The following is a 27,405-nucleotide window of genomic DNA, read 5'->3' as shown; positions in this document are numbered from 1 at the left end:
CGTTTGTTTCGGCTGACATGGGAGAAGTCTTGTTATAAGTAATCATGTGAATTTGGTACTCGTTTGATATTTTGATGAGACGTATATTGTCTTTCCTCTAGTGGTGTTATGTGAACGTCGACTACATGACACTTCACCATGATTTGAGCATAAAGGGAACACATTGAGAAGTAATAAGTAGATGATGGGGTTGCTAGAGTGATAGAAGTTTAAACCCTAATTTATGTGTTGCTTCGTAAGGGACTGATTTGGATCCACATGTTTCATGTTATGATTAGATTTATCTTAAATTTTTTTTGTAGTTGCAGATGTTTGCCAGAGGGGTTAATCATAATTGGGAGGCTTGTCCAAGTAAGAAGAGCATCCAAGCACCGGTTCATTCACATATCAAATTATCAAAGTAACGAACGTGAATCATATGAGCATGATAAAAACTAACTTGACAATATTTTCTTAGCATCATGATATGGTTTATTGCCGGGATGTAAAAGGGTATTGTTCCTTTCTTGTAAAAGACTCCATTTTCTTAATAAAAATGAGGGCCATGTGGCCCCTCTTGTTGAAAAAAAATAAAAAGGAGAAAAATGCTTCTACTGTGTTATTGCCATTAAGAATAACAATGTAGTTACCCTTGACGGCGGCTTCACATTGTTTCGGGCTATCGTGCTTGGCTGAAGAAGTAGGCGGCCAACGAGGCGGTCTAGCGGGAACGACGGAATGCGACACGCCGCTCCGTGTTCATCAAGTCTGATGAGGTGCCAACCTGGGTCTGCGAGGACCCCGACCTCGCGGAGGCCTAGGCCCGTGACCGATAACTAGCGACCATGAAAACGGCCGTGCGGCACTGCTGCCGTCTCGATCGATGACGGATGCGTGTGTGGCGTATGACTGTACTGCATGAACGTGTACATGTCTGCGGATAAATACGTGCTCGTTTTAGGGGTCCTGACACATGCAGTCACGAAGTTTATACTGACTGGTTCCCTTGGTAATCTTGTGCACGTAGTAGTACTAGTAGTTGTGTTAGGCCAGGAGAGGACAGTGGAACAGCCACGCGAAATGCTTGATTGAGCGCGATGTCTATCCGCACGGCACCAGCCACCAGCGGGCGAACAGAAGAAGATCGGTCCATTACTGTTAGGCGGTACGCATCGATCACCACCATGTATTTCCAAACGGCGACTGTACCATATAGAACGGAAAAGCTGCCGCTAACCTGACGCAGCCACACTAGTCTGATCAAAAGCATGGCATTCCGTCCTATCAGACAAACTGTCAGGGTATAATTAGGTGGCGTATCAGTACCACTTTATGACGCCCCGTTCGCAGGGCTGCAAGTGGAAAGGATTGGACCGAACCGGGGCGTACACGCTCGTAGTAGAGTACCATTTATCCCTTCACTGCACTTTTGGTAGTACGTACACGAGGAGAGGACCCCCAATCATAAACCATAATGTCAATCATAATGTGCAATTGCACCTACTATCATGACGTTACAACTCAACTAATCTTCTCTCTCTCTCCCCGTCTTTATCCGCTTCTCCCACCCCCACCCCCACCCCCACCCCCAATGGGTACAAATTGTTCTACTAGAAAGTACTACGTGTACTGGCAGTACTGCTTGGTCCTCAGAATGCAGAAAAATACGTGGTACGAAAACTCGCGATACACCCCCACGAGGGCGGTGACGAAGTATATCACACATCAACAGGGACCTATTTGCTGGTTCAATAAAAAACAGGGACCTATTTGCAAACGAAACTACCCAAGCAGAGCTACTCTCTGCCTCGGCGCACTCGCACACTCCTTTCCCTCCTGCCTCCCTCCCTTTCCCAGATCCGACCAACTCCCCTTCCCACCGTCAGCCTGCCTCTCCCCGAACTCGCCGGGAACCCTAACCCCAACCTCCGCCAGCCGTCCTTGCTTCCGGCAGAGAAGGAGGCTTCGGCGCTGGCGGAAATGGAGGCGGCGCTGGAGGCGGCGCGATCCAAGGACACCAAGGAGCGCCTGGCCGGGGTGGAGCGCCTGCACGAGGCCCTGGAGGCCGCGGCGCGCCGCGGGCTCACCGCGGCCGAGGTCACGGCGCTCGTCGACACCTGCATGGATCTCACCAGGGACGCCAACTTCCGGGTCGCGCAGGGCGGCCTGCACGCGCTCTCCGCCGCCGCCGTGCTCGCCGGCGACCACTTCAAGATCCACCTCAATGCCCTCGTGCCCGCCGCCGTCGAGCGACTCGGCGACGGCAAGCAGCCCGTCCGTGACGCCTCCCGCCAGCTCCTCGTCACGCTCATGGAGGTCAGCCGACAGCCTCTCCATTGTTGCCTTTCGCAATCAGTATCATTTGTGCCCTCCGAGTTCGGTTCCGGGGGAATGTGGGTTCCATTCCATGCTTCCTGGGTAGTTGCAATGGAATATGGTTCGAGCAGAGGATCTCATGTTCCAGCATATCCATGTGGGTGTTCAAGTGTATGACATAGGGTTCTGTTTTAGACTCCAATGGAATACTACCAAATTTTAGTTAGGATGAAGCGGACCTTACATTCATAAGGCAAACTACCTTGGTTGCTCCTCTGACTTAGCGGTGCATGGTGCGCAATGACCGGGGTCTTTTTGTATGGGTGATCCTGTTTTCTTATGTCAGTGTATATATCTAATCTATTGAAGCACAACTAAGAATATGTTTCGTCCGTGGTATTCTCTGGGTGCGCCTTCCGGATTACTGCAATGTTGGTCTGCCCCCATGCTGCCCTCTGCTTTCCTATCCTTGGAAGACTTCACATTTAGATTTCTGCTACAGGGACCAGGAGTATCCACTCCTGTCTCAAAAACAGCATTTCAACGGAATTCTAAACATAACTAAGTGAATTAGATTATAATTTCTCTTCTCTAGTCAAACGAACACGCCTTACCTTACCTGAGGCGAGTGCTGGAATGTTTTGACTAAATGAAGGTACCAGTTTGGACTTGCTGATATCACTCTTTATTCAATTTATGCTTACTCTACACCACTGGATAGAGATGGAGATTTGGAGTATAGTATCTGTATCTAGACCCGAGCAGTTAGTGTATTTTGCTTTCAGTGGTAAAATATCTGCAATTTTTGTCCTTTAGGTGCTTCACCGTCTTTGTTTTAGGTGCTAATATGGACTTTCGAGCAACTCCAGCGCGCCGACCCAAACAGACGGCGATTTTGTTCGCTTTTTGTCCGTTTGGGTCGGCCACCCGCTCGGCGTCCGCCCTGTTTATGTTTTGGGTCGGCAGTGTGCCCAACACGCCGACCCATATTTGCCCGCGTGGCCGGCTTGCCGCCGTTTTTCAACAAATATACACACATTTTGCATAGTTTCATAAGCAAACAAAAATAGCATAGTTTCACAACCAAATAAATATAGGATAGTTTACAAGCTGAATAAAAATTAAATGTCTCAAATACATTTAAAAAAAAAGATACATCTATTGGTTGCCAACATGAGCCCACATATGCTCAAGCAAATCATCTTGCAGCTGAATGTGAGTTTCCCAATTCGCATTGGATGATGAAATTGGGTGAATTGTGCAAACGTTGCCGCTACTCCTCCATGCTCAGGCACAACATTGTCACCCTGAAACTGAAACCCTTGATCGTAAATACGTTCCGAGCGCTCATCCTCTACGATCATATTGTGCACGATCACACAAGCAGTCATCACCTCCCACAACTTCTTGGTGCTCCAAGTTCAAGCAGGATACTGAACGATGCCCCATCGAGATTGCAGAACACCAAAGGCACGCTCGACATCCTTCCTAGCACTCTCTTGCTCTTGGGCAAATCTTTTCCTCTTCTCTCCGACAGGGTTGGGGATTGTCTTCATAATAGCGGTCCACTGAGGATAAATACCGTCACCTAGGTAGTAACCTTTGTTGTAGTTGTGGCCGTTGATGTTAACATTGACCGGCGGGCTGTTGCCTTCGGCAAGCCTTGCAAACACCGGTTAGCGTTGAAGCATGTTGATGTCATTGTGCGATCCGGCCATGCCAAAGAAGGAGTGCCAGATCCAGAGATCTTGTGAGGCCACGGCCTCAAGTATGACATTGCAAGCCCTGACATGGCCCCTATACTGCCCTTGCCAAGCAGAAGGGCAGTTCTTCCACTCCCAGTGCATGCAGTCTATGCTGCCAAGCATCCCTGGGAAGCCCCTGCTGGCACTGATCGCCAACAAGCGGGCTGTATCTTCAGCAGTCGGCTCTCTCAAGTACTCAAGGCCAAACACTGCTATCACAGCCTTGCAGAACCTGTACATGGACTCTAGGCACGTAGACTCGCTCATACGGACGTACTCATCAATGAGATCACCGGGCACTCTGTATGCAAGCATCCGGATAGCTGCAGTGCATTTCTGATAATATGAGAAGCCAATTTTTCCAAGGGCATCCTCCTTGCACTCGAAATAGTTATCGTATCGGACCACCCCCTCTCGAATACGGTTGAAAACATGCCTAGCCATACGGAACGCCGCCGGAATTGGTGATGTTTGAACAGCGGGCTGGCTGTGTCAAAGTAGTCCTTCCAAAGAAGGAAATGGCCGCTCTCTTGATTGCGATTCAACGCCAGAGTGTGCCTCGGGATCGAGCCTCGGAACAACAGCCGCTACCTATTAAGGTGGTCATGGACCAACACAGCAGCCACCATCTCCTCGTCATCAGATGAGGAATCGTCAGAGCCATAGAGAAAATTGTGGAAAATGAACTCATCGGCGGAGTCCATTTGTACCTCGGGGGCAAACTGTCTAACAGCTTGTGGGCGTCGTCGAAGATGCTGGCCGGCGAGGAGACGCGCGCCTCCCCTGGACCAGGTAGTTGGCCTGGCGGCATCCGACGAGCGTGGCGGCGTCCGAAGAAGGAGCTGGTCGGGGCCGCGGGGGCGACTTCGTGCTCGTGGCGACGTCAGGGTGGCCCGGTGGCGAGGCGGTGGTGGCGGCGTGGGTCTAGGCGCCGGAACTGGGCGGCGGCGACGGGGTGGGGCGGGTGAGGGGTTGCTGTCGACAGGGGTGGAAGAGAATGGCCAATGTGCCACCGACTGGTGGGCCAGGGGAGTAGGCGCGCGCCTGCTTTGTGTCCGCGTTGACGCAAATGAGGCCCAAAATTGGGCCAGGAATGGGTTGGCAGGCGGACGAAAAGCGGACGCGCGTCCGTTTGGGTCGGCGCGTTGGGCCGACTTTCTGTCCGCGGCGACCCAAACGGACACACGCGGACGAAATGGGTCGGCGCGTTGGAGTTGCTTAGCCAAGCAGAGGTAGTAGCAAATCTAACCAATAATTCCCCTTTTCTTGTATGTGGCAGCTTCTTTTGGCGCAGTTATACATGTGAAGTTGCGGATTTCACTGACATGATTTTGTATTTGGATTTAAATACACATTTCGTGTATCAAATATTCAACTGTTGTCCGCAGCTCATTTTTGTCCATAAATTACGAAAGTGACCAAATTGGATTTTCTGCACACATGGAAACCCCAAAATGCCCAAGGAAATTGGATTTTGTTACTGATTTATAGTCCAGTAAGTGACAAATTTCTACGCGAGAAGGTACAGCAACCATGCTAGAGCTATAACACAGCGAAAAGTGTTACAATGCAGTCCTTCTCTCAAGTTTTAGCTCAAAGGAGGGTACTTTGGTTTATCGCATGCACAACATGTTCTCGTCCTTTTCCTGTCTAGTCAGCGTCCCATGTGTCCACATTGTCAAGAAGACGAGAATGAACTGTGAGGTCACAAAAATCCTATTTAAAGGACAAGGACCAGAAAAAGGCTGATGGACAAAGACATGGTGGACTGGCATGGCATGAGAAACACGAAACAACAACGGATTTGGTGGACGCAGCGGAAAACATAGAGAGCTAGAAGCTAAGAAGAGCATGCAACACCGAAGAAAGGTGCATGTATGAGACGAAGTCGATGAAACAACAACCGTCGAGAATCACCGGACAGCGACTTTGGACTGAAATTGAGTATTTACTCTTATAATTCTGAACACTAGCTATGGGCTTATCCAGCACTTTGCAAGACTCTAGTTCTTTTTGCCACTTCAAAGTTGAAACATGATGTTTCCCACCATTATGGCATTAAAATTCCCATCTGTGCTTTGAATAAAAACTTCTCGGTACTGTGAGCTTTGATATATCATTATCATTCCTATGCTGCATACTCTTGTTTACATGGAAAATTGTCCTTCTGAATTGCACCGAAGTTACTAATTTGTCACATAAATGATCTTCTATCTAGATGTGGAACTATTTTTACCCCCTGGCTTTCTCGCGGGGTATGGTGAATTGATTCTGTCTCTCCAATGTCAGGTTTCTTCTCCAACAATCATTGTTGAAAGAGCTGGAAGTTATGCTTGGACTCACAAGAACTGGAGGGTGCGAGAAGAGTTTGTGCGCACCCTTGCAACGGCAGTTGGGCTTTTTGCTTCTACAGAGCTCCTTCTACAGCGAGTGTTTCTTTCACCTGTATGTCAGGATGTTTTTTCTCCTTATTGGATACGGAATATCTAGTTTCCCCTTTATTTTCTTGCGTAACTGGCAATGCTAACTGCTAATCTTGTTTCAACTACACAGGTCCTGCAATTGTTGAATGATTTGAATCAAAGTGTTAGAGAGGCTGCAATCTCCTGTATTCAGGTGGTCCATCACAAGCCTGCCCATTTTGATGCTTTTCAGTTACTCATGCAATTTTTCTTCAAATCGCGCTCCCTCTTTGGCTATTGGTTAGAACTTTTTACTTTTTGTTTTTGTTTTCTCTCATGTCTACATTATTTTTGCGGTCCCATCGCCTGTATGATGCTAACTAGATTGTACAGTTCGGTGACTTGCTTCTTGTACCAAGCTAATTGACTTAAGAAACACAAATTATATGTTTGGATGTTCTCTGGCTGCGATCTGTTTCTCGTGCTCAGTCTCTTGCATTTCCCCTATTCTTGCATTTCTCCTATTCTGCATTTTACCCATATACTTTGTTGAACTACTTTAGGCAAGAAGGCACCATTACTTACTATGTGGCTACTAACGACATACGGAAGTTATTTTAGGTCTGGTACCAACCAACCATATTTCTGTTGAAAACAAGGCAACACTAACTTCTGTGGTCATGCAATTTATCTATATTCAAATGCAAACACTCAATTTTTTCTTCTGATCTGCCTGACTACCCATGATGCTCTGCATATATATTTAACTGAAATACTTCACCCGTAATCTATTAATTTGCATTCTACCTATTCACTACAGGAGATGTACAAAAATATGGGATCTCAGTTCCATGAAGAGTTGCAGCGCCATAATCTGCCTTCTTATATGGTAATGAACTAATGCATGTGGCTTTTTACTACTTAACCATGGTGATCTCTCCATTGTTATCCGTTTATTTTGTCGTGATTGTTGCATTCTCCATGGTTATCCAAATTTAACGTTGGCTGTGCTGACATAACATCGTGATTATCAGTCTTTTGCCTCATTTGGTGTTTTCAGCTAAAGGAAATAAATTCAAGATTGGATAAAATAGAACCAAAGGTTCCCTCATCTGATGGTGCTAGAACGCAATATAGGGCCATGGAAAGATCTGTTAGTGCTCATCCCAAAAGAGGTAGTCCAAGGAAAAAAAACACATCAAGGGAAAGCACATTATTTGGAGGCAAGTTTTACTTTGTCATACTGGACAATTCCATTTAATTTGATTAGTATGTTTGATATGCCAAAAAGTGTTAACAAAGACTTCAACTAATTGCTTCATCTTTTATGTGCATCTATTATTCTGTTCCTTTTATATGGTTTGTATAAAGAACAACGATATTTGTTGCTATTATTGAGTGTAGTTTAATTGCATGGTCAAACGATTTGGATTTTGGAAAGATGTATGCTTAGAACTAGAAGAGTCACTAGAGCAAACTGAAATGGCCAATCTACTACTGCTTCTGGTTAGACATGTGGCACTCCTTTTGTTTTCATGTACGGATAATGATATTAAAAGGCATTTAGTTGGTTCATGACTTCAAAATTTGGACGGACAGCAGTGGTAAATTCCACATGTGGATTCAGTGACATAGTTGAACTGGACATCACATGTTCCCTTCAGGAACCATGCTTTTATATACTATTAGCCTTGAAATATCTGCGTGTTAATTATCAGCCTCCATTCTGGACCTTGCATCAACTAAAATTTGATAGTCCATTCATCAGTGTGTTCAAATGCAGTTGTCCCTTTCAGAGTATGCACTACATATGGATGCCCTCATTACAAACAACATGATCATTTATTCGCTTGGTAGATAAGGTAGAGGCTTTCTGTTCCACTATTTTGGTAGATAATGATCGTATGGATGCCTCCATTGCAAACAACATGATCATTTATTTTGTTACCGAAGAAATTAAGCAAACAAAGCTCAGTAGTCAAAAGTTGTTGTGGCAATCTGGATGTCTTATGGGATTTCGTGTTATTTTTCAGGTGACACAGATATTACCGAAAAACCGGTGGAACCCATAAGAGTTCATTCAGAGAAAGAATTATTTAGAGAGATTGAGAAGATTGCATCTGCCCTTAATCCAGAAAAGGACTGGTCTATACGTATTGCTGCAATGCAAAGGATCGAAGCCTTGGTATATGGAGGTTGATCTTTGTCTCCCATGTCCTATTTTCATATCTAAGTTTTTGTTTTGTCATTAAATTACTTCCTTCAGAAAATGCACCTATGCCGTTCTCGAAGTTCTTTATTGTATGCTAAAGCTGAACTGAGGGGGAAATCCAGAGGTAGTTAATCTTTTTTTCTAAACCCAAGGAAAAAAAGACCATCCATTCCTTCAAAAGATAAGCAGGATGCAGCCAACTTAGCCAGGTTTGGATGCTGGAAACCAGACTGTCCATGAGAGAGACACTCTTGGGTAGCATCCACTTGCGTCATAGCAGAACTGTTGCAACTTAGTAACTTATACAAGTACTTTCTGAGTCTTCAACATCAATATGACATTAGTGGGCATGGTGCTTATCACTTATTGGAAAGAGGGAGGGAGCGAACTGTTAATCATGTAAGCTTTATAGAAGTCACTCGAGTGGGACATGGTAAGCCATGAAAATTAATAGATCGGGACAGTAAAGAAAAACCGTTTCACATTGATTAACATTATATTAAGCTATATTTCATTCATAGTATTGACTGGTCAAGTATAATGTTACACATTCCCTATTACCAGTCCTCTCCTGCTAACACGATTTTGCGTATTTTACTTGAAACTTTTTGTACCAGGCGCAATTGATTATCCATCATTTTTCATGCTCTTGAAGCAGCTAGTTCATCCATTGTCCTCTCAGCTAGCCGATCGACGGTCTAGCATTGTAAAGCAGGTATTCTTTCTTGCCTGTTGATCTTTATTGACAACTGAATGTCTGAATGCTGATATTATTGTTGCAAATTGCAACAGTAACACCCATCTTCCCCAAATTATCAGATCTATCTACCTACCTACCTACCTACCTATCTATCTATGTGTGCATGCGTGTATGGTCATACTATTTCGACCATACGATATGCCTTGAGATATGTGCAAGTTATCTCACCCCATGTGAGTAAATGTGGGGTGAGAGACCGTGAACATATCTCAAGGCACATTGGATATGTGATACCTACCTATCTATCTATGTGTGCATGCGTGTATGGTCATACTATTTCGACCATACGATATGCCTTGAGATATGTGCAAGTTATCTCACCCCATGTGAGTAAATGTGGGGTGAGAGACCGTGAACATATCTCAAGGCACATTGGATATGTGATATAGTATGAGTGCTCACTCACACAAGTGCAAAATCCACTCCAGAGAAACAATTTGGCGTAAGTTGCATCACATGTCTAAGAACTTGAGAGGTGGGTGCAACTGGGTACAAGAACAGTACAAATCAGGTAGAGGAGACTCATCGTATTTGTGTTTAACTTCGCTGACACCTCAAGAGTGGGCAACATCCCTGTGGAGAGCGACACTCTGGTGGCCCTGCCCTGCTGCTCCACCATGGTGCTGCTTCTGTAGCGCCACGGTTTTTTAGTGATTGGTTGCAACCGCTGTGGTAGGTCAAGGTGTATACTGAAGTGGGTCTGTCGTTCAAAACTGCGAAGGCACGTGGAAGGGTGACTGGATGGGCTCAGGTGAATCGAGGAGAGGCAAGTGTTTAAAATGGATAAGAGAAGGAAGAGAAAAGGAGCAATCATTGCAGAGTGTGACTGAGTCATGCCACGGTTGCACTGAATTGCACAACAGGAGGATTTTTCACCTCTCTAGCTGTAAATGAGCGTTTGTCCAGTCCTTCTACCCAGTTGCACCCACCTTTTGTAGACCTGTGGTGCAATATTCATAAAATATAGATAGTTGATAATGATAGGTCATATCAAGGTTTACGAGTCGAGTCGAGCCGAGTCGTCAGGGCACCGCCATGAACTAGCCGCGCGACTAATCAAGATTTTTGGTTGGAAGGCAAGTACCAACTCATAGACTAGTCTCGGCGACTAGTCTCGGCGACTGGTCTTGACTAGTCGGGCCACTCATAGTCCTTGGGTCATATTGAGTCAAGCAAAATCACTATGACACAATTAGAACTAAACATTCCAATTTTCATAGTTAGTCAGAGCTGTTATATATAAGTCTACAACGTAAGTAAGGGCAAGTGTTTCATAGAGCACGAGACATACTCACTAAGATAATCAGTTTTCACCCTAGATTTTAACATGGATCCATAGAGGTTTAGACTCATCTACTACACAGGGACTATAATCATTTTACCTTGATGCCCTCGCACAATAAGAGCAGTCTGTTCTAGCTTATTATTAAGGTTCCTTTGCCTAAAACTAAAAGCTTATTATTAAGGTTATGCACAGACTGCTACATTGGTATTTCATGCCCGTTTAGTAGTTGCCGGGGGGGGGGGGGGGGGGTGCATGCATGTGTGTAGAAGTCAAGTCTAGTTATCTTGGACATGCATGATACACTAGATGGAATCAACCTTTTACCTTTGAGAGTTTCAGTAGGCCATTAGGGTCTGTAGAGTAGTTCCAGTTTACACCAATTTTGGGGTTGCTGCTAAACATCAGTTCAGTACGAAGTTGTTTCATTTCGTAAGATGCAGGTGTTATGGAATTCTGTTAGAACATTTTCTGGTTAAATCTGCAGTCACAGGGCAAACTTCTTGCCTTCTTGGTGATGAAGAACTGCTGACTAGGTTGTTTTGCAGGCATGTCATCTACTTAATGTACTATCGAAGGAACTCCTCAGCGACTTTGAAGCATGTGCTGAAATATTTATTCCGGTAATTCTAGAAGCTATTTCTGTGTTATGCAACTCTTGTCTGGTACTAATAGGGCTAACATATTAATGAAATTCTCAGGCACTTTTTAAGCTTGTTGTCATAACTGTGCTTGTGATTGCCGAATCTTCAGACAACTGTGTAAAAACTGTGAGGTTCCTGCCTTCGCTTGTACTGAACCATGGTATTTCCTTTCATTACTTTTCTGACATGCAATATCTTGCAGATCCTGCGGAACTGCAAGGTTTCACGTATTGTTCCACTTATAGCTGACACAGCAAAAAATGACCGCAGTGCAATTCTCCGTGCCAGGTACTTGTGCTTTGCATTGTCTCAACACTCGTGGGGTCTTAAAGATTATAGGTACTTATACATTTTCTCCTATGGCAGGTGTTGTGAGTATGCACTTCTAATATTGGAATATTGGGCCGATGCTCCAGAAATACAACGCTCAGCTGATTTATACGAAGATCTAATAAAGTGCTGTGTGGCAGATGCAATGAGCGAGGTAGGACTAACATCTATGTTTCCTGGCTTAATAACATTACTTAAATATTTTTATGTATTGAAACCCAAAACTTGTCTGAACTCGTGTTATTTCTTGCATGTAATGCCATATTGCAAATACAGGTTCGTGCAACTGCAAGAAGTTGCTATAGGATGTTCATAAAGACATGGCCTGAGCGTTCACGTCGGCTTTTTATGTCATTTGATCCTGCAATACAGAGGGTATGTGGATTTATTCTCTGCATGCTTTTTCAGATCACTATAAATAAAGTATCAAACCTATAACAGAAAAAATGAGGTTGAACAAGCTGATTTTGTATTCATCATTGTGATGTACTCATGTGTGCACTGTTGCCAACTAAACAAAGAGGAGAAGAGGCAATGGCTCTAAATAGAAAGAGAAGACACATAAAACTATCATCCAGCTAGGGCATTATTTAGATTGTTCTATGAATCTCATGGAAGCGGTTTTTTTATTGGGTTGTGTAATTTCTTACACTTGTTCTATGAATCTCATGGAAGTGGAGTTTTTTATTGGGTTGTGTAATATCTTACACTGGTTTATTTTATGTCTGAAACTCCAAAAAATGTTAAACAGTAGTAGTATATATAGCATCTGATGCCTGGTGTTTTACTTTTCAATCATAATTCTAGTATTCTACACTTGGCTATAACAGCCAAGAATTGTTTGTAAATTTCCGGAAAGCAGTGCAAATGAAGTATCTACCCTGATTAGCTCAAGTCCAGGAGATAAGTTAACAGTGCCAAGACTCAACCTTACAGCTTAATATTTTTCTGAAAACTGTTTTTTATATAAAAAGATCAAATAATGCATGAAAATTTGTATTTTGTGACGACTTGGAATCACGGACGCAGGTTGTACTAATTAGAGATGGTCTGATTCGAGCCCGAGGCCGGTGGTACCCTTGTCTCCCTGGAATTGTTGTGGGTCAGGGAAAGGAGAGGAGCTGTGTGCAAAAGAGCGACAGGCGTAAATTCCTGGTTTTGCCTCTGCCTAGCGCCTATCTTGACTAAGAGCATGCCTAGTCATGCTTAAGCGCACACCTAGCATGGTTAAGCGCTAGTGGTGAATCACTTGTTTAATTCAATACTTGACTAAGGTTCTACATAGAGTACTCATCCTTGACTAGGCGAGGCGTCCTGCCCCCTTTTCACCTTTTATCAAGCGCTTCAGACAGTTCTGAACTATTATGGCAGAAGAATAGAGTAGCATTTAGTAGACATGCTGGTTGTTGAGCCCACATAGCATCCCTCCCTCCCATCCTCTTTCTCTTCTTCCCAACAGAAAGCTGCATGAACAAGTATGTGATAACTTATGGCTTATCACTCTTATCAGTCCACAATAAGTGAAAAATATTGAGAACTAAATGTGAGCAAAAGTGAAAAAACAGGATAACAAGCATGACTGCATGACATATTACAGAACCAATGTAAGTCCACAACATTGAAGATGTTGTAAATTAGTCTACAAAAGCCACATGACATAAGTCCTGAATCTTGAGTCCTAAACATTAGAGATTAGACTCTAGTGGCATAAAATAGGTCCACATAACACCAACATATTGAAAGGCTCAAGGCAGGCCAACATTCTCATGTCTCAACTTTCGTCTCCAACTCCAAGTCTCAATAGCATCATCAAACTCATCGATGGTGGTAAACATTCGTGTTGTTTGGTGTCTCTGCCATCTTGGCTAGCATTGGTTGGATCTTCACCATCATTGCTCACATTATCATCACCAATCACAAAGTCTGAATCATCGTTCTCTCCATTGCGGATATTTGAGTGTTGCTCTTGGTCCTCCTCTGTTCATCTTCTTTAATCATCAGTCTTGTTGGTGTAGGTCTCTTGTGATGCCTTTGGGTATGGGATACGGACAGTTGACAGCCCCCTTTGAGTCGTAGTAAACTAGTAGCTGTCCTAGAAAGATTGCGCCTTGAAGCTCCAAAGTTGCACCAATAGCCACATCAACACCCTCCCACATAATGTCATCAGGACATCCTCCTACGAAGCTGCAAAAGGTGAGCCCAGTGTCATGCTGCCAGAGGGTGCTACATCTTAGGGACTCCTTAAAAGCAATGTCCTCGACTAGGGGTTACCATTTCTAAGTAATGTGGCTGTTTACAAAAAATATTGGAATGTAAATGCATCGATCTAGACTGGCCTGGGTATTAGAGACCTAGGATATTGGTTCGTCTCGGCTAGCCCAATCCATTACCACTGGAGCCCGAGTCCTAGCTATCTGCATCTTGGGTTATGTAACCAAAGGGGATCAAGTGGCACATCAATTTGGTTTGGCTGCTGCCCTAGTAACCAGGCGGCTATATGCGCTCTCCAGCTCCCCCACATGGCAATTTCTATTATACTACTAATTTCCGGTGTGCTGAAATTGTATGGATGTAGGTTGGCATCTGGAGCTTTAAGTGGTTCCAAGGGTTGCTATGCAATTGCCAGTTTCTGTTGGTTTGATCTAACACTGGGCACTTTTGCAGATTATTAATGATGAAGATGGGGGCATGCACAAGCGATATCCTTCATCGTTGCATGAGAAGGGTGCTCAACTTTCTCGTTCCTCATCTCATGCAAGTGGTACACATTTGACCGGATACGGCACTTCATCTATTGTTGCAATGGACAAGGGTGCAGCAATTTCTTCCGAATCATCTCTCTCGTCAAGCATGCTCCTGTCGCAGTCGAAGGCAACTGGTAGACATGCTGAAAGAAGCATAGAGAGTGTGCTTAGTTCAAGCAAACAAAAGGTTTCAGCCATTGAGAGTTTATTGAAAGGTGTAGGCATCTCAGGCAGGCAAAATTTCTCAGCTGTGCGCTCAACAAGCTTGGATCTTGGTATGGTTTATGCTGCTTAATATTAATTTGTTTCATTAAGTATGGAAAGGCTCTTTTGTTGTCTAGTCAAGTCTTTACTGCTATTGCTTTCATGACTTATTTCTGTATACTTGAGAAACCTTAATTTCCTTTTCTTTTCCTCCTAGTGCAGGAGTTGATCCTCCATCCTCTCGTGATCCTCATATACCGCTTGCTGCGCCTGCTTCGGATCACCTTTCTTTGCAGAGTTCTGCATTGTTGGACTCATCCCTCCCTAGCATAAGTATCAGAAGAAATGGTGGTTCACGTTTGGTAGATGCAATGCCTCAGGTAGACACCAAAGAGCGATCGAGGTCACCATATTCGCGTAATCTATCATCTGAACCCATGTCGGATTTGTCAGTGCCTTATTTAAGAAGATCTTCAGGGAGATCTCAAGATGATAGCATTATGGATGAGAGTAATGATACATGGCCAAGGCCTAACAGGCGATCGCCACAGATGCATACGGACAAGCACTTCACTGATATGGCTTATAGGGATGCCAGTTACAGAAATTCGCAAAACAACCATGTCCCACACTTCCAAAGGCCGCTTAGGAAGCAAGTGGCATCAAGGGTTTCTGTGGGTGTCAGACACAGTTTTGATGATGGCCATGTCCCATCGAATGAGATGTCTGGATATACAGATGGCCCAGCATCACTAAATGAAGCCCTCTCTGAGGGTCTTAGTCCAAGTTCAGACTGGGTAGCAAGAGTTGCAGCTTTTAATTTTGTTCAGACATTATTGCAACTAGGACAGAAAGGCATTCAAGAAATTACTCAGAACTTTGAAAAGGTCATGAAGCTATTTTTTCGTTATTTGGATGATCCTCATCATAAAGTTGCACAGGCAGCTTTTTCCACACTTGCAGATATTATTCCAGCATGCAAGAAGCCATTTGAGAGCTATGTTGAAAGAATTTTACCATATGTCTTTTCAAGACTTATTGATCCAAAGGAGTTGGTTTCTAAGCCATGTTCATCAACCTTGGAAGTTGTTGGCCGAACATATGCTGTTGACACATTGTTACCTGCAATAGTACGTTCACTGGATGAACAAAGGTCTCCAAAGGCCAAACTGGCTGTTCTTGAGTTCGCTAATAAGTCATTCAGCAAGTACAAGGTAGACTCTGAAGGTTACAGTAACAGCGGCTTTCTTAAGCTCTGGCTTTCGAAACTAGCACCTTTAATACATGAAAAGAATGCAAAGTTAAAGGAAACGTCCATTAAAGGAATCATATCAGTTTATTCTCATTTTGATTCAACAGCAGTCCTAAACTTTATTCTTAATTTGTCAATTGAAGAACAAAACCTTGTGAGGCGCTCGCTCAAGCAATATACTCCTCGTATTGAGGTCGATCTGGTAAACTACTTGCAGAGCAAGAAAGAGCGTTCACGTCCCAAGTCTTATGAATATGAACAGATTGATTTTGGAACTTCTGAAGATGGTTATAATCCGACATCAAGGAATAGCTATCCATTTGGAAGGGTCTCTGCTAGTTCCTTTGACAATGAATCTGGGAAGAGGATGCATACAGTTCAAGAATCCACATTTCTTACTGGTCGAACAACCTCTGATGCCCGCACTGATCATGCCAATCAATGTTTTGAGCCTTCTTCTGAAGCTGATATTTTTACAGCAAGTCGGGAATCAAAGAGCAATGCTCGCTCAGTTGTAGAAGCTGCACGCTCGTGGGCAGATTATCCTGAAAAATCAGATGCCACCATTGATGATGAAAATTCTGTTGGCACCCCTCGCCTGGATTTTGTCCGTCGTGTTTCTGATGGACATAATAATGCGGCTGTTACAACTGTCGGGAAAAATATACAGGACATGGATCAATTTGTCGACCTTAGTTCTGTGAAGGTTGTCTCGCATACAACTGACGGCCCCAGCGTACCACAACTTCTTCATCGGGTACTTCTGATATATCCTTGTTTTTTACTCCATCTTTGTTGGCTCCAATTGCAATTCTGATATGTGTTGCCTTTTCTTTTCATTATCCTAAATAACATCACGATTATATGGCTTTGTACCTTCTCAGATAATAAGTAATGATGGTGAAGTTTCATCCCAAGACAAGCAGGACGCATTGCAGCAGTTGCTGCAAGCATCTGCGAACAATGATAACTCTATATGGACAAAGGTCTGTAACCTTACCATTTAAATTCCCATTTTATTTTATTATTTAACGAAAAACTTATATTCTTGCTGTTTTTTGTGTGTGTGTGTTTACTTAGTTTAGATTCCTCTTCAGTCTTTCATTGTGTTCAAGTTCATTCAATCTTATGACCTTTTTTCCATCTGGTGTTAAGGATTTCTGGAGTGCTGTCTGGGAAGGAGGGAAATGCATTTGCCAAAAGAGAATGCATTATTTCCCTTTTATCTTGTCTATTTGTAGTGACTCAGCATTAGCTTTTCATTAGACTAATAGGGTAGTACTGCTATGTTTAGAAAATACCCCCTTTCTAATACACCCTCCGTCTCAAAATTCTTGTCTTAGATATGGATGTATCTAGTCATGTTTTAGTGTTAGATACATCCGTATCTAGACAAATCTAAGACAAGATTTTTATTTTTATTTTTAGAAAAGAGGCTGGCGCCCGGCTTTAAATTAATGAAGCCCTTATAACCAACGATACAACACAACACCATAACAACAGAAAAAATGCAAAGAACAAACTACAACGTGATATAGGGGTGCCTAGGAGCAGCAACAAAGCCCAAAAGCAAATACAACAAGGCATTGGGGCCCTCAAACATGATCGAAGGATCGCAGCTGAGAAGGAGGCCACCTCGCAAAGGATGCCAACCGTTGATGGAGGCTATGTCTTTGCCATCGCCTGGATGCCCGGCGCAACAGCACCAACCTGTTCCAACACCGAAAGGAGCCCCCTGCTCCTCGCCCTGGCTCGAAGGGTGCCGCACCGTCGGACGTTGGAATGCTCAACTCCCTAGAGCGCAGCTGGACCTTGACGCCAAGACCCCAAAAGAAGACCTTCGAACACAACCACCTCGCCGGACCTAGCTCGTCAAGAGAGCACCACCGTCGAAGCATGGAACCGTCACACGAAGAGAAGAAGCTGTCATCCATGAACTCACCCAGAGACTAGAAAAACGGAACCCTGTTCGCAAAACGGAGCCTCCAAGGAGGGGACGACACCGGGCGCCGCCGCCGTCTGGTCTAGAACATGCCAGACAAGGGTTTTCACCTAGAGCCTGGTGGTGAGGGCCACCCACAATGACACCTCCATGGAGGGAAACGACGCACAAGAGCGGCACTATCATTGGCACTGACAAAGTCAGGCAAAGATTTCGCCCGGGACATGACCAGCACCACCGAGATCCATCCGCCATGGTCGACCAAGGAGAGCTGCAGACGACGACCGAAACAGAGCGGGGAAGTAACGGAGACCATACACGCACGACGGACGCCTCTAGAGTGAGCCACCTCGCCGCCCAAACAGCTGAGGGAACACATGAGCACCTGCGCAACGGCACCCACCAGAATGATGCCGCCACGCCCACCATCCGGAGCCGCCGCTCCGGTGACGGAGGAGATCCACCCTCACCCACCACCACCAGGCGGTGGACCGCGAGCACGCAGCTGGCCGCCCCTGCTGCCGCACTAGCGCAACTCCGACACCCACAGCTACCCAAAGTTTGCACCTTTCACCACATGAAGGAGACCCACGACCGAGATCTGAGTTGTAGGGCGACCAAAATATCAGCCACAAGGGCCATCGATGAGAGGAGGGCCATGCCCCGAATCCACTGAACCCTGCCAAATCCAGCGGCGGCCAGGAACCCCATCCACGATCACCAGCCAGATCCAGCGGCAGCAAGGAACACCATCCAGGCATCCACAACCACCGGCCCATACGCGAGGAGCCACACCAGCAGGGCTCGGTGGCCGCATGTCGCACCACCCCCGCGTCCGCCGATGGCCGTGCCACCCCAGGCGAGCCACAGTCAATGGGGAGGAGGGGGGGGGGTTCAAGATCCGGAAGGGGTCACCGATGTGCGGGGGTGCGCGCTCGGAGCAGGGGGAGGGAAGGAGGAGGAGGGGGCACCCCGCCGCCGGCGCGGGCCGGCCGGAGGCCGTAGACGGCGGCGGCGAGGCAGAGGAGCGTGGAGAGGGGTGGTTGGGGCGGTGGCGGGGTTCGCCTCGTGAGCCGCAAGGGTCACCGATGTGCGGGAGTGCGCGCTGGGAGCAGGGGGAGGGAAGGAGGAGGGGACACCCCCCCGCCGCCGCGGGCGGCAAGGCGGAGGAGGGTGGAGGAGGGGTGGTTGGGGGCTGGCGGTGACGCGGCTCCGTTTCTGTTCCCTTAAAATGGGGGAGAATTTCACTTCCCCAGCCTCTGCACCAACTAAGGATGCATCTAATCCAAGAATTTTGGGACGGAGGTAATACAATTCAACTAATTGATAGTTGGCTCTTGATGAGATGGTTTCGGTAGATGAAGAATGCTTCGCTATTTTCAACAACAGAGAAAAGTGACATTTGGTTTCTGTCTAAACAATCATTTTAATTGGCGTCCCTCAATTATTTTTCCACAAAAAGTAGTCACTATCCATTCCTCTCCATCTGTTATGTTACTTCGTGTCATTTAAATATTTTATCATTCAACACATAATATTTGTATGCTAATACTAGCCCCTCCTCTAAATAGTATTTCAATCAGATTTTAACAACTATCCTTGAGGTATGGGATGACTCTGATTCTTCTGTCAGGGAGCTTTCTCTATCGCTAGTTGCTGAGATGCTCCGCAATCAGGTCTGGTACTCACAAACCATGCATTTATGTAGAAGTAGGTAGTATTGTTGATTAACATTTTCTATTTATTCTCAGAAAGATCAAATGGAAGAATCCATAGAGATTATCCTTGAAAAGCTGGTGCAGATGACCAAAGATGTTGTGGCAAAGGTATATTTTCCTTAATTTAAGAGGTTTGGTCTTGTTTCTGCTGTGCTGATATTTTCTTAATGTTGGTGCAGATTTCAAATGAAGCAAACCAGTGCTTAAATGTCGTGTTGGCAAAATATGATCCATTTAGATGCCTTGCTGTATGTCCAGTGCTGTAATCCTTTTACTAATGATATTACTTCAGTACTATTATCTTTGTTTATAGTTTTTTGTAGCTAGCAACTTATACTACTGTATATGTTTTTTCGCTTGTACTGCAGGTTATTGTGCCCTTGCTAGTTACTGATGATGAGAAGACACTTGTCATGTGTATCAACTGTTTGACAAAGGTAGGTTAGTTTCACATTATAATTGGCCAAGAGAACAATATGTTTCTCTTTTTAATTTGAAGAATCATTTGGCAAGTGCACTATTCAGAAGTTCCATTAGCTGATGGAATGGTTCTGGTTCATCCGGCCCATCTTGGCTTGACGACTATTGATCTGATGGCCCGTCATGGCTTGATGACTATTGATCTGATGACTGATGGTTCTGGTTCATCTGGCAAATTCTTAGATTGTAGGTTTGTAGTCAGCACTCACCAGGACCATCCTTTCTGACTATTGATCCGATAACCCTTGTGAACACCAGTATTCAGACAATTATTCCATTTTAGCACCATTGCTACATCTGTTGGCGAGGATATATTTTGTACAGAAAGGATTTTCTGATAACTCTGTTATTAGTTTCTAGAGTCGTTCACTAATTTTTATTCTTGTTAACTATAGCAATATATCCTGAGAAACAATGATTGACTGTTGGTATTCTCCTGGTAAACATGCAGCTTGTTGGGCGGCTTTCACAAGAGGAATTGGTGGCTCAACTCCCTTCATTTTTACCAGCACTTTTTGATGCTTTCAATAACCAGAGTCCAGATATTCGCAAGGTATTTTGCCTGTTCTGCTGATGAACGACCTTTTTTCGCTGGCGAGCTAGTTCCTTGACTAGGGGACCTTGAAGCTTATGCGTGTTAAGGAGTATTAGTATTAGGTCTAGTGAAGAACCTAAGAGAGCAGTCTAAAAAGATGGCTTCTTGTCCCACCAGCAATATGGGCTTCTGGTAGTACCTAAAAACTAGGGATAGGGGTGCTCAGTGATTACGAGTCGAACGACTAGTCTAGACTAGTCGCTCGACTAGTCTACGAGTCGCAGAGTGGATGTCGACTCATTTTCTCGTGTAGACTACAAATACGAGTCGAGCCGTGGATGGACTAGTCGACATATATGAGTCGAGCGACTCAAAAAAGAGAGCTGCCTCAGCTGGGACGAGGCGCCGCCAGCACCCACTGCCCTGCCGCCGCCGCCGCCACCCACCGCAGGGACGGCGGATGGCGCAGCCAGGTGCGGCGGCCGGCTGGAGCTTGTGCTCAGGCGGCGGCCATGGCCGTGACCCGTAGGGGCACGCGGCCTTGAGACGGGAGAGAAGGAAGAGAGAGAGAGAGGAGAGGAAAGGAGGAGGCATGGTGGTGGTCGGCGGGCTCGCCGGCGGCAGCGGCCGGGACCGGCGGAAGGCGGCAGGAGGCGCGGGTCGCGTGCGCGCGTGCTCTCGTGCGTGATGGCGCTGGCGGCGGCGATTGGAGAGGTCGGGAGCTAGGGTTCCAGTGGCTGGGGGCTAAGTAGGCTGGCCATTTGGGCCCAAATGGGCCAGCTGGGGGGTGATGGGTGGTGCTGGGCTAGTATTTAGACAGTGGCTGGTCCTATTCCATACCCACTTGGGCCCAGAACACTGCATAGCTCAATGATTTAGACAGTGGCTGGTTTTATTGCATACTGTACTGTTAGTAACTTAGTATATACTACATACTACCACTAGGTATTAGTAGCTGAGTACTACAGTACCATGTCGACTAGTTTAGCACTAGTCTAGACTAGTCTCGATTAGTCTATGAGTCTCTACCTCGGAACGACTCGTCGACTCGTAAACCTTGGGGGTTTATGTGCCAACTGTAATCTCTACCTCTGTTTCTAAGAGTAGATGTGGGGTGGGTGGAAGCTCTCAATCAACCTAAAGTTTAAACATGAAAAACAGTCATGCTATTTGTTATTATTTCTTACAGATATTTCAGTGCCAGGTCGTGTGGTTTTCAGCTTTAGCGCATCCTCTGTTTCAAATTTCTAGCAGGTCATTTTCATTTTACTCGTGTTAGTGCACATTAACCGTGCCTGACATTATCTATTTTCTAGACTATTTATTGCAAATTTACATTTAGCAAACATCATTGGTGTTCCACATCTGATATCATTTACACTTACTTGCAGACTGTTGTATTCTGCTTGGTGGATATCTACATCATGCTAGGGAAAGCATTTGTACCATACCTGGAGGGGCTTAGTAGCACACAGCTGCGGCTAGTAACAATCTACGCAAATCGGATATCGCAGGCAAGGTCTGGTGCACCTATCGATGCTAACCAATGAGTAGTATCATACTTGTGTACCACATGGACATTTGTTTGGATGGGTTGGAATTATGGGTTTCATTCATTTGTGCATTTGTATAGAAACAGACAGGTGGTGCTCATGTATTCTTTTGCGTGGTATGTGTTATTTGTCTTCTTTATTTTCCTGTCATGTGTCACATTTGACCATTCACATTGTACAAAGAGACACAGGAAAAGCTTCACGGTGCTTGTTCGTCTCCCATTTTCCTGTAGGTTGTCAGAGGACAGATCTGTTGAGAGATAGTAGGTTGTGAATATTTACGGGACGATTTAGTGCAGACGATGTTTTATTAGATGTTCAGAATCTTCTGATTGCCTTCTAGTATGTGACATGGCGTGAACGATTTTGGCACTGGATATTGAAATTGCCTGCAATCGTGCAATTTAAGTGTATACTGGTGGGCAAGTGATACATTTCTTTGTTCCCACTGTTTGATCGTTGGAAGAGTTGCAGATTTGCCCTTGAGTTATCAAGTTTTTTTTTTTTTTTGAAAAACTTACCGAAGTCGAGATGCCTCTCTTGTAAGTTTGCCTCAAAATTGATTGTGAAGCGTAAATCTGTGCTACAAAGTAATGCTGATAATAAGGATGAAAATGCCCGAAAGTCATAAAAGTGGAGTTTCTACACATGGCGGCATGTCTGCATGTTATCGATGCCATCGGGCTGTGCAATGAGATTGCACGAATTCAATATGTTGGATGTTGCATATACGCTGGGGGTGGGGTGGCGAGGGCGGATCTACGGGAAGGAAAGAAATGTCTGGGTCGAGCTTGCTTGTTGGCGACAATGCAGACCTTTTCGGAAGAAGCGATCTGAAAGACGATGCTTGTGGCGAGGCAACCTCAGGCTGGACTCGAAGGTGAGTTCGTGCGTATGGTGTTGGGTTCCATGATAATCTAACTGTGTTCAAATTTGGCTCTCTAGTTTTATTTGTCAGACGCTACAAAGATAGGAAAATGAATAGACGTTTTCCTCTATATTTTTTTTGGCACACTAGGCGAGATTTTCATAGCTAGGAATGATGATTTTAATCCATCTGGTAAAAGGCTGAAAAAAATATATTCTAAAACGGCATCCAATCTGTGCGACATCGTTAGATAGCTAGATGAGCCAGGCTAGATGCAAGCTCGGTATCAGGGGGCGCGGGCTTGGGTGTTGATCGTTGTGGGCCGCCAGAAAAAGCGTTTCCTTTTGTTGGGCTCCGGTGCTTTCTGGCATAATTTTATTATCACCTACGAGACGATGCTTGGTTAGTCTTTTTCCAGCATGTTGGCCAAGTGGAATTTTTTTTCGACGTGTGCATACCAATAATGTTGTCAACTAACACAAAAAAATGTGATTATATAAAATTAATAACTTGTCTACTTTTTCAGGGTCCGTTTGACGAAGGTTGACGTCGCGAGGGAGTACAAACCAAATAGGAAGAGTGCTTTGGAAATGTCGATACAAGGGTTTACGGAAAAAAAAGGAGGGAGTTGTCCTAAAGCCTGTGGTCGGGCTTTCGTTTGACTCACTAGAGGAAGCTCACGAGTTCTACAATTTGTATTCATGGCTTCGGAATAAGATTTGGAAGGAGCAGGCTAAATGTAAAAAAATCAAAGTGCATGCAAGAGCTTGTATGCGGGTGTGCGGTAAGCGAATGTTCTCTGAAGTTATTTCTGTTTTTTTTCAGAAATTAATTGTATTCTTCATGCATGGGGTTTGTACTTATGCTTTGTTTGTTTTATTTCACCTTGTATGAAGGGGGACTCGGGAAAGGAAAATAGCCGTTCCATCAGGTGCGGCTGCGATGCCATGATACGTCTCCTGCGTTCTTCTGATAATGGTTGGTACATTAGTCAATTCAACAGTGCACACAACCATGCTTTGTCGCTAACTTGTGGTGAGAAACTCCATTGGAAGCCGCACCGATATATTGATGTGCACATTAAGGATTTGGTTAAGCAGTTGCGGGAGAAGAATGTCAGCTTAAGCAAGGTGTACAGCATTGTGGGTAGTTTCTTTGGGGCGATGGAGAATATTCTGTTCACCAAAAGGTCTTTGAAGGTACTTTGTGGGAAACTAAGCAAGGATCAGTCGGACCATGACGCTACTAAAACTGTTCAACTACTACAAGACATCAAAGCAGCAGACCACATTTTTTCTTACAATGTTCATGTCGATGACGAGGCTAGGGTCAAAACACCGATGTGGGTCACGGGCAGAGGCATAGACCATTACAGGTATTTTGGTGACGCGATAACATTTGACACAACATGTCGGACTAACTTATACGACATACCTTTTGGTTTGTTCGTTGGAGTGAACAACCACTTCCAGAGCATCATTTTTTGAGCGGTGCTTATGAGGGATGAAACTGTTGAAAGCTTCAAATGGGTTTTTAGGGAATTTGTTAGAATGGTTGGTGGTAAAGCACCAATGACTATACTAACAGGTGATGTTATCCTTCTTAATAATATATTTCAGATTTTTTACATTTAATAACAATGGAAAAACTTTTTTCTTCTTTGTTCTTCTCACCATAAGCTTAATTAATTATTCATTTTTTAAACAAAAACGCAGATCAAGCAAGGGCGATGGAGTTGGCGATAATAGACGAGCTACCAAACACGACACATAGATGGTGCAAGTGGCATGTGCTGAAAAAGGCGAAAGAGAGCCTTGGTGTATTGTATGGCAAGAAGTCTGAGTTCAAGAGGGATTTTCAAATGTTGGTGCACCATGTTTTAACTGTGGAAGAGTTTGAAAATGGATGGGATGCAATGCTCCTGAAATATGGTTTGCATAAGCATCCATTCCTCACTCAGATATATGAAGTCCGTCGTAAGTGGGCAAGACCATATTTTATTGGTTCTTTTTACGCGAAGATGACAAGCACACAACGCAGTGAGAGCGCTAATCACATGATCAAATGTTATGTGCCTCCGGGATGCCCAATGCATCTCTTCTTGAAGCAATACGAGAAGATTCTTTTTGACAGAGATTCGAAGGAGAGCTATCAAGAAAAACGGACAACAATAGTAAGTAAACAAGTTGAATTTTTTACTTGCACAACAATAACCCCCCTAATCTTCATTAAGTATACTTCCCCAACATGAAAAATTTACAACAATTCGTTCGCATGTTTAATAGGCTGGGGTGGTTCTTAAAGGCAACTGGCCGATTGAGCGCCATGCCAGAAAGATTTATACACGCGCGATGTTTGAGAAGTTTGGTGAGTCATTGTATAAAGTTGGGTCGTATCGTGATAGAAGAAGTTATATGCAAACGGAAATACCTCGTCCGTCATGTCGATGCTGTGAAAAGAGAATCTTGGTGCAAAGGTATTTTCACCGTGGAAGTTGTTGATGGTATGGGAGAGTTTGTATGCGAGCGTGGTTTCTACCCTCATTCAGACATACTTTGTTGCCACACGCTTAAGGTTGTTACCCTATTTTTCCATTGCCATCGTATAAATACTTAGTCCGTATCATTTAATTCTTATTCACAGACATTTCATGTTATTCGACATGATAATTAGTTCTACGCAGGTTATGCTTGATCTCCGTGTGTCCGAAATCCCTACAAAGCACATAATGAAGAGGTGGACAAGGGATGCATGTGATATTCTCCCTCAAGATCTAGTTATGTACCAGAACGATCAAGGTCCACCTAAGGCCAATACATATAGGCACTCCAAGCTTTACCATGCTGCCCTGTCGTTCGTTGGTCAAGGTGATGCAAATGTGCAGTCTTATGAGGCTGCTATGCTGTTGATAAAACATGCAAGTGCAAAACTAGAGCCGCTTTGTGTTGTACGCGACGGGATGGGTGTTGGTAATAGAGAAGCTGCTGCTAAATCACTGGCTGAAGACCAAGACAATGTTATGGCTCAGTGGGACGACTGTGTCTAAGGCTCAACGATTGGACAAGCGCCCAAAAAGAAAAGACCCGCGGGTCACCCAACAAGTAGCCGTGACAAAGCTTCATATGAAAGTGCAGTAAAAAGGACACGGTTCTAAGATTTTCCGTGGGGAGGGATATAAGAGTACCACGTGCCCTGATCGTGGTGACATGCCTAAAGCACCAAGGAAAGAACCAAAGTGCTCAAATTGCGGTATCCTTGGGCATAGAAGGAATAATTGTGCAAAAATGCATCGCGTTGTTTGATCAAACAATAGGATGTAAAATGTGGGAATGTAGAACAACACTTTATTTCTTCGTTTGTCTATTATAAAATCAAAATGGTCCCTGCTTGTTGTTTTGAAAACTAATATGTTGATCAGTTTGTTGTCCACCCATGTCATTTTTTATGTTAAATGTTCATACTAATTGTTTTCCGTTGTCGCGTTTTGTGTGAGCGCATGCAATTTTTTTCCGATGGGTTCTTATGTGATCCGAATAAAAGGTATGTTATCAGAAAACCATTAAAAATATGTTAAGTATGGTAAGAAAAATCCTATAAAAATACCAGTAATTAAGCATGGGAGAAAAACGCATTTTGCATAGACGACTCTTAAAAATGCCATAGATAACTTATTTTGATTTTTTATAAAAAAAATGGTTCAGAAATGTTTGCACGCGGGAAGAAATCGCATAAAAACTTTTTTGGGGTTATTGCTACAAAAACTTTTTTTGAAGCAATAGCCTACCTTGGTAACTAGCGTATAGATATTACTTACGAAAAATTTAAATGACCCTGAACGCAGGCAAAACGGGCATACGCTATCCTAGGTGGCTAAGTTCTAAATGCAAAAAAAACACAAATTTCCGAGATACGACACATTTTGTGAAGATGAATTACTAAATCTGCCTCACACGCCCCCCAACCGTACCGCATTAGTCACCTCCCCCTCCAAACCAAAGCGGCAAGCCGCTGAGATCCGCCGCCGACAATGATATGGGTGGCGGAGCGCTCCACCATAGAATCATTCATGTGGTTCATTGATCGTGTGTGTACCTTCAAGAATGACGCCCCCAATGGGGGAACGACACCAGAGCACCGCCGTCATCCGAGCATCTGAACTAGATTTTCCCACGGAGGGGTAGCACATATTGGCCTCGGACTTCTACATGACGATGCTTTCAGGACGGGGACGATGCATGATAGCCCCCGCACCGCCAGGCTTGTTAGTAGCCGAAAGCAGGTTTTCACCGTATATATGTCTCAAAGGGATCTAACTCCCGTGCACGGTCGCCGCCGGCAACTCCGCTATGCCGAGAGGCCCCAATAATCGGTGCCACCACGCCTGACAGGCAGCCACGACCAGGCCCTAAGCTTCGAAGTGCGCGCTACCAAGCACGCAT

General features: G+C 44.6%; 1 protein-coding gene and 1 long non-coding RNA gene across 5 annotated transcripts; both read left to right on the top strand.

Moving 5' to 3' along the window:
• Positions 1-1,793: 1,793 nt before the first annotated feature.
• LOC125513598 (CLIP-associated protein) lies at positions 1,794-22,320 on the top strand. 4 transcript variants are annotated; one of them, XM_048678741.2, is made up of 22 exons: positions 1,794-2,295; positions 6,330-6,485; positions 6,594-6,656; positions 7,263-7,331; positions 7,503-7,665; positions 8,476-8,637; positions 9,272-9,369; positions 11,245-11,319; positions 11,398-11,466; positions 11,543-11,628; positions 11,707-11,824; positions 11,947-12,045; positions 14,335-14,689; positions 14,841-16,627; positions 16,755-16,856; positions 19,384-19,488; positions 19,564-19,638; positions 19,710-19,778; positions 19,899-19,967; positions 20,462-20,563; positions 21,735-21,799; positions 21,937-22,320. In XM_048678741.2, the coding sequence occupies exons 1-22, from the start codon at positions 1,960-1,962 to the stop codon at positions 21,974-21,976; spliced, it is 4,263 nt and encodes a 1,420-aa protein (XP_048534698.2). In that variant the 5' UTR covers positions 1,794-1,959; the 3' UTR covers positions 21,977-22,320. The 4 variants fall into 4 exon arrangements, with proteins under 4 accessions (XP_048534698.2, XP_048534699.2, XP_048534697.2 ...); XM_048678740.2 differs by lacking the exon at positions 21,735-21,799 and having other exon boundaries at positions 1,795-2,295; positions 19,396-19,488; XM_048678738.2 differs by lacking the exon at positions 21,735-21,799 and having other exon boundaries at positions 1,795-2,295.
• A 1,547-nt stretch (positions 22,321-23,867) lies between these two features.
• On the top strand, positions 23,868-26,298 carry LOC147965439 (uncharacterized). Its single transcript, XR_015607454.1, has 4 exons — positions 23,868-24,341; positions 24,682-25,139; positions 25,252-25,540; positions 25,650-26,298. It is a non-coding gene; the product is annotated as an uncharacterized LOC147965439 (long non-coding RNA).
• Positions 26,299-27,405: the final 1,107 nt, after the last annotated feature.

Source organism: Triticum urartu, chromosome 6A, assembly GCF_056163025.1.
Source record: "Triticum urartu cultivar PI428250 chromosome 6A, HENAU_Tu73, whole genome shotgun sequence".
Lineage (NCBI taxonomy): Eukaryota > Viridiplantae > Streptophyta > Magnoliopsida > Poales > Poaceae > Triticum > Triticum urartu.
The sequence above is the reverse complement of the archived record's forward strand: the minus strand, read 5'-3'. Positions and strand labels throughout refer to the sequence as shown.

Excerpts from the sequence above, each read along its gene's own strand:
- LOC125513598 (XM_048678738.2), top strand. The coding sequence starts at position 1,960 with ATGGAGGCGGCGCTGGAGGCGGCGCGATCCAAGGACACCAAGGAGCGC. Across the intron at positions 9,370-11,244 it reads GGTCTAGCATTGTAAAGCAG|GCATGTCATCTACTTAATGT; the intron begins GTATTCTTTCTT and ends GTTGTTTTGCAG. Across the intron at positions 11,629-11,706 it reads AGTGCAATTCTCCGTGCCAG|GTGTTGTGAGTATGCACTTC; the intron begins GTACTTGTGCTT and ends CTCCTATGGCAG.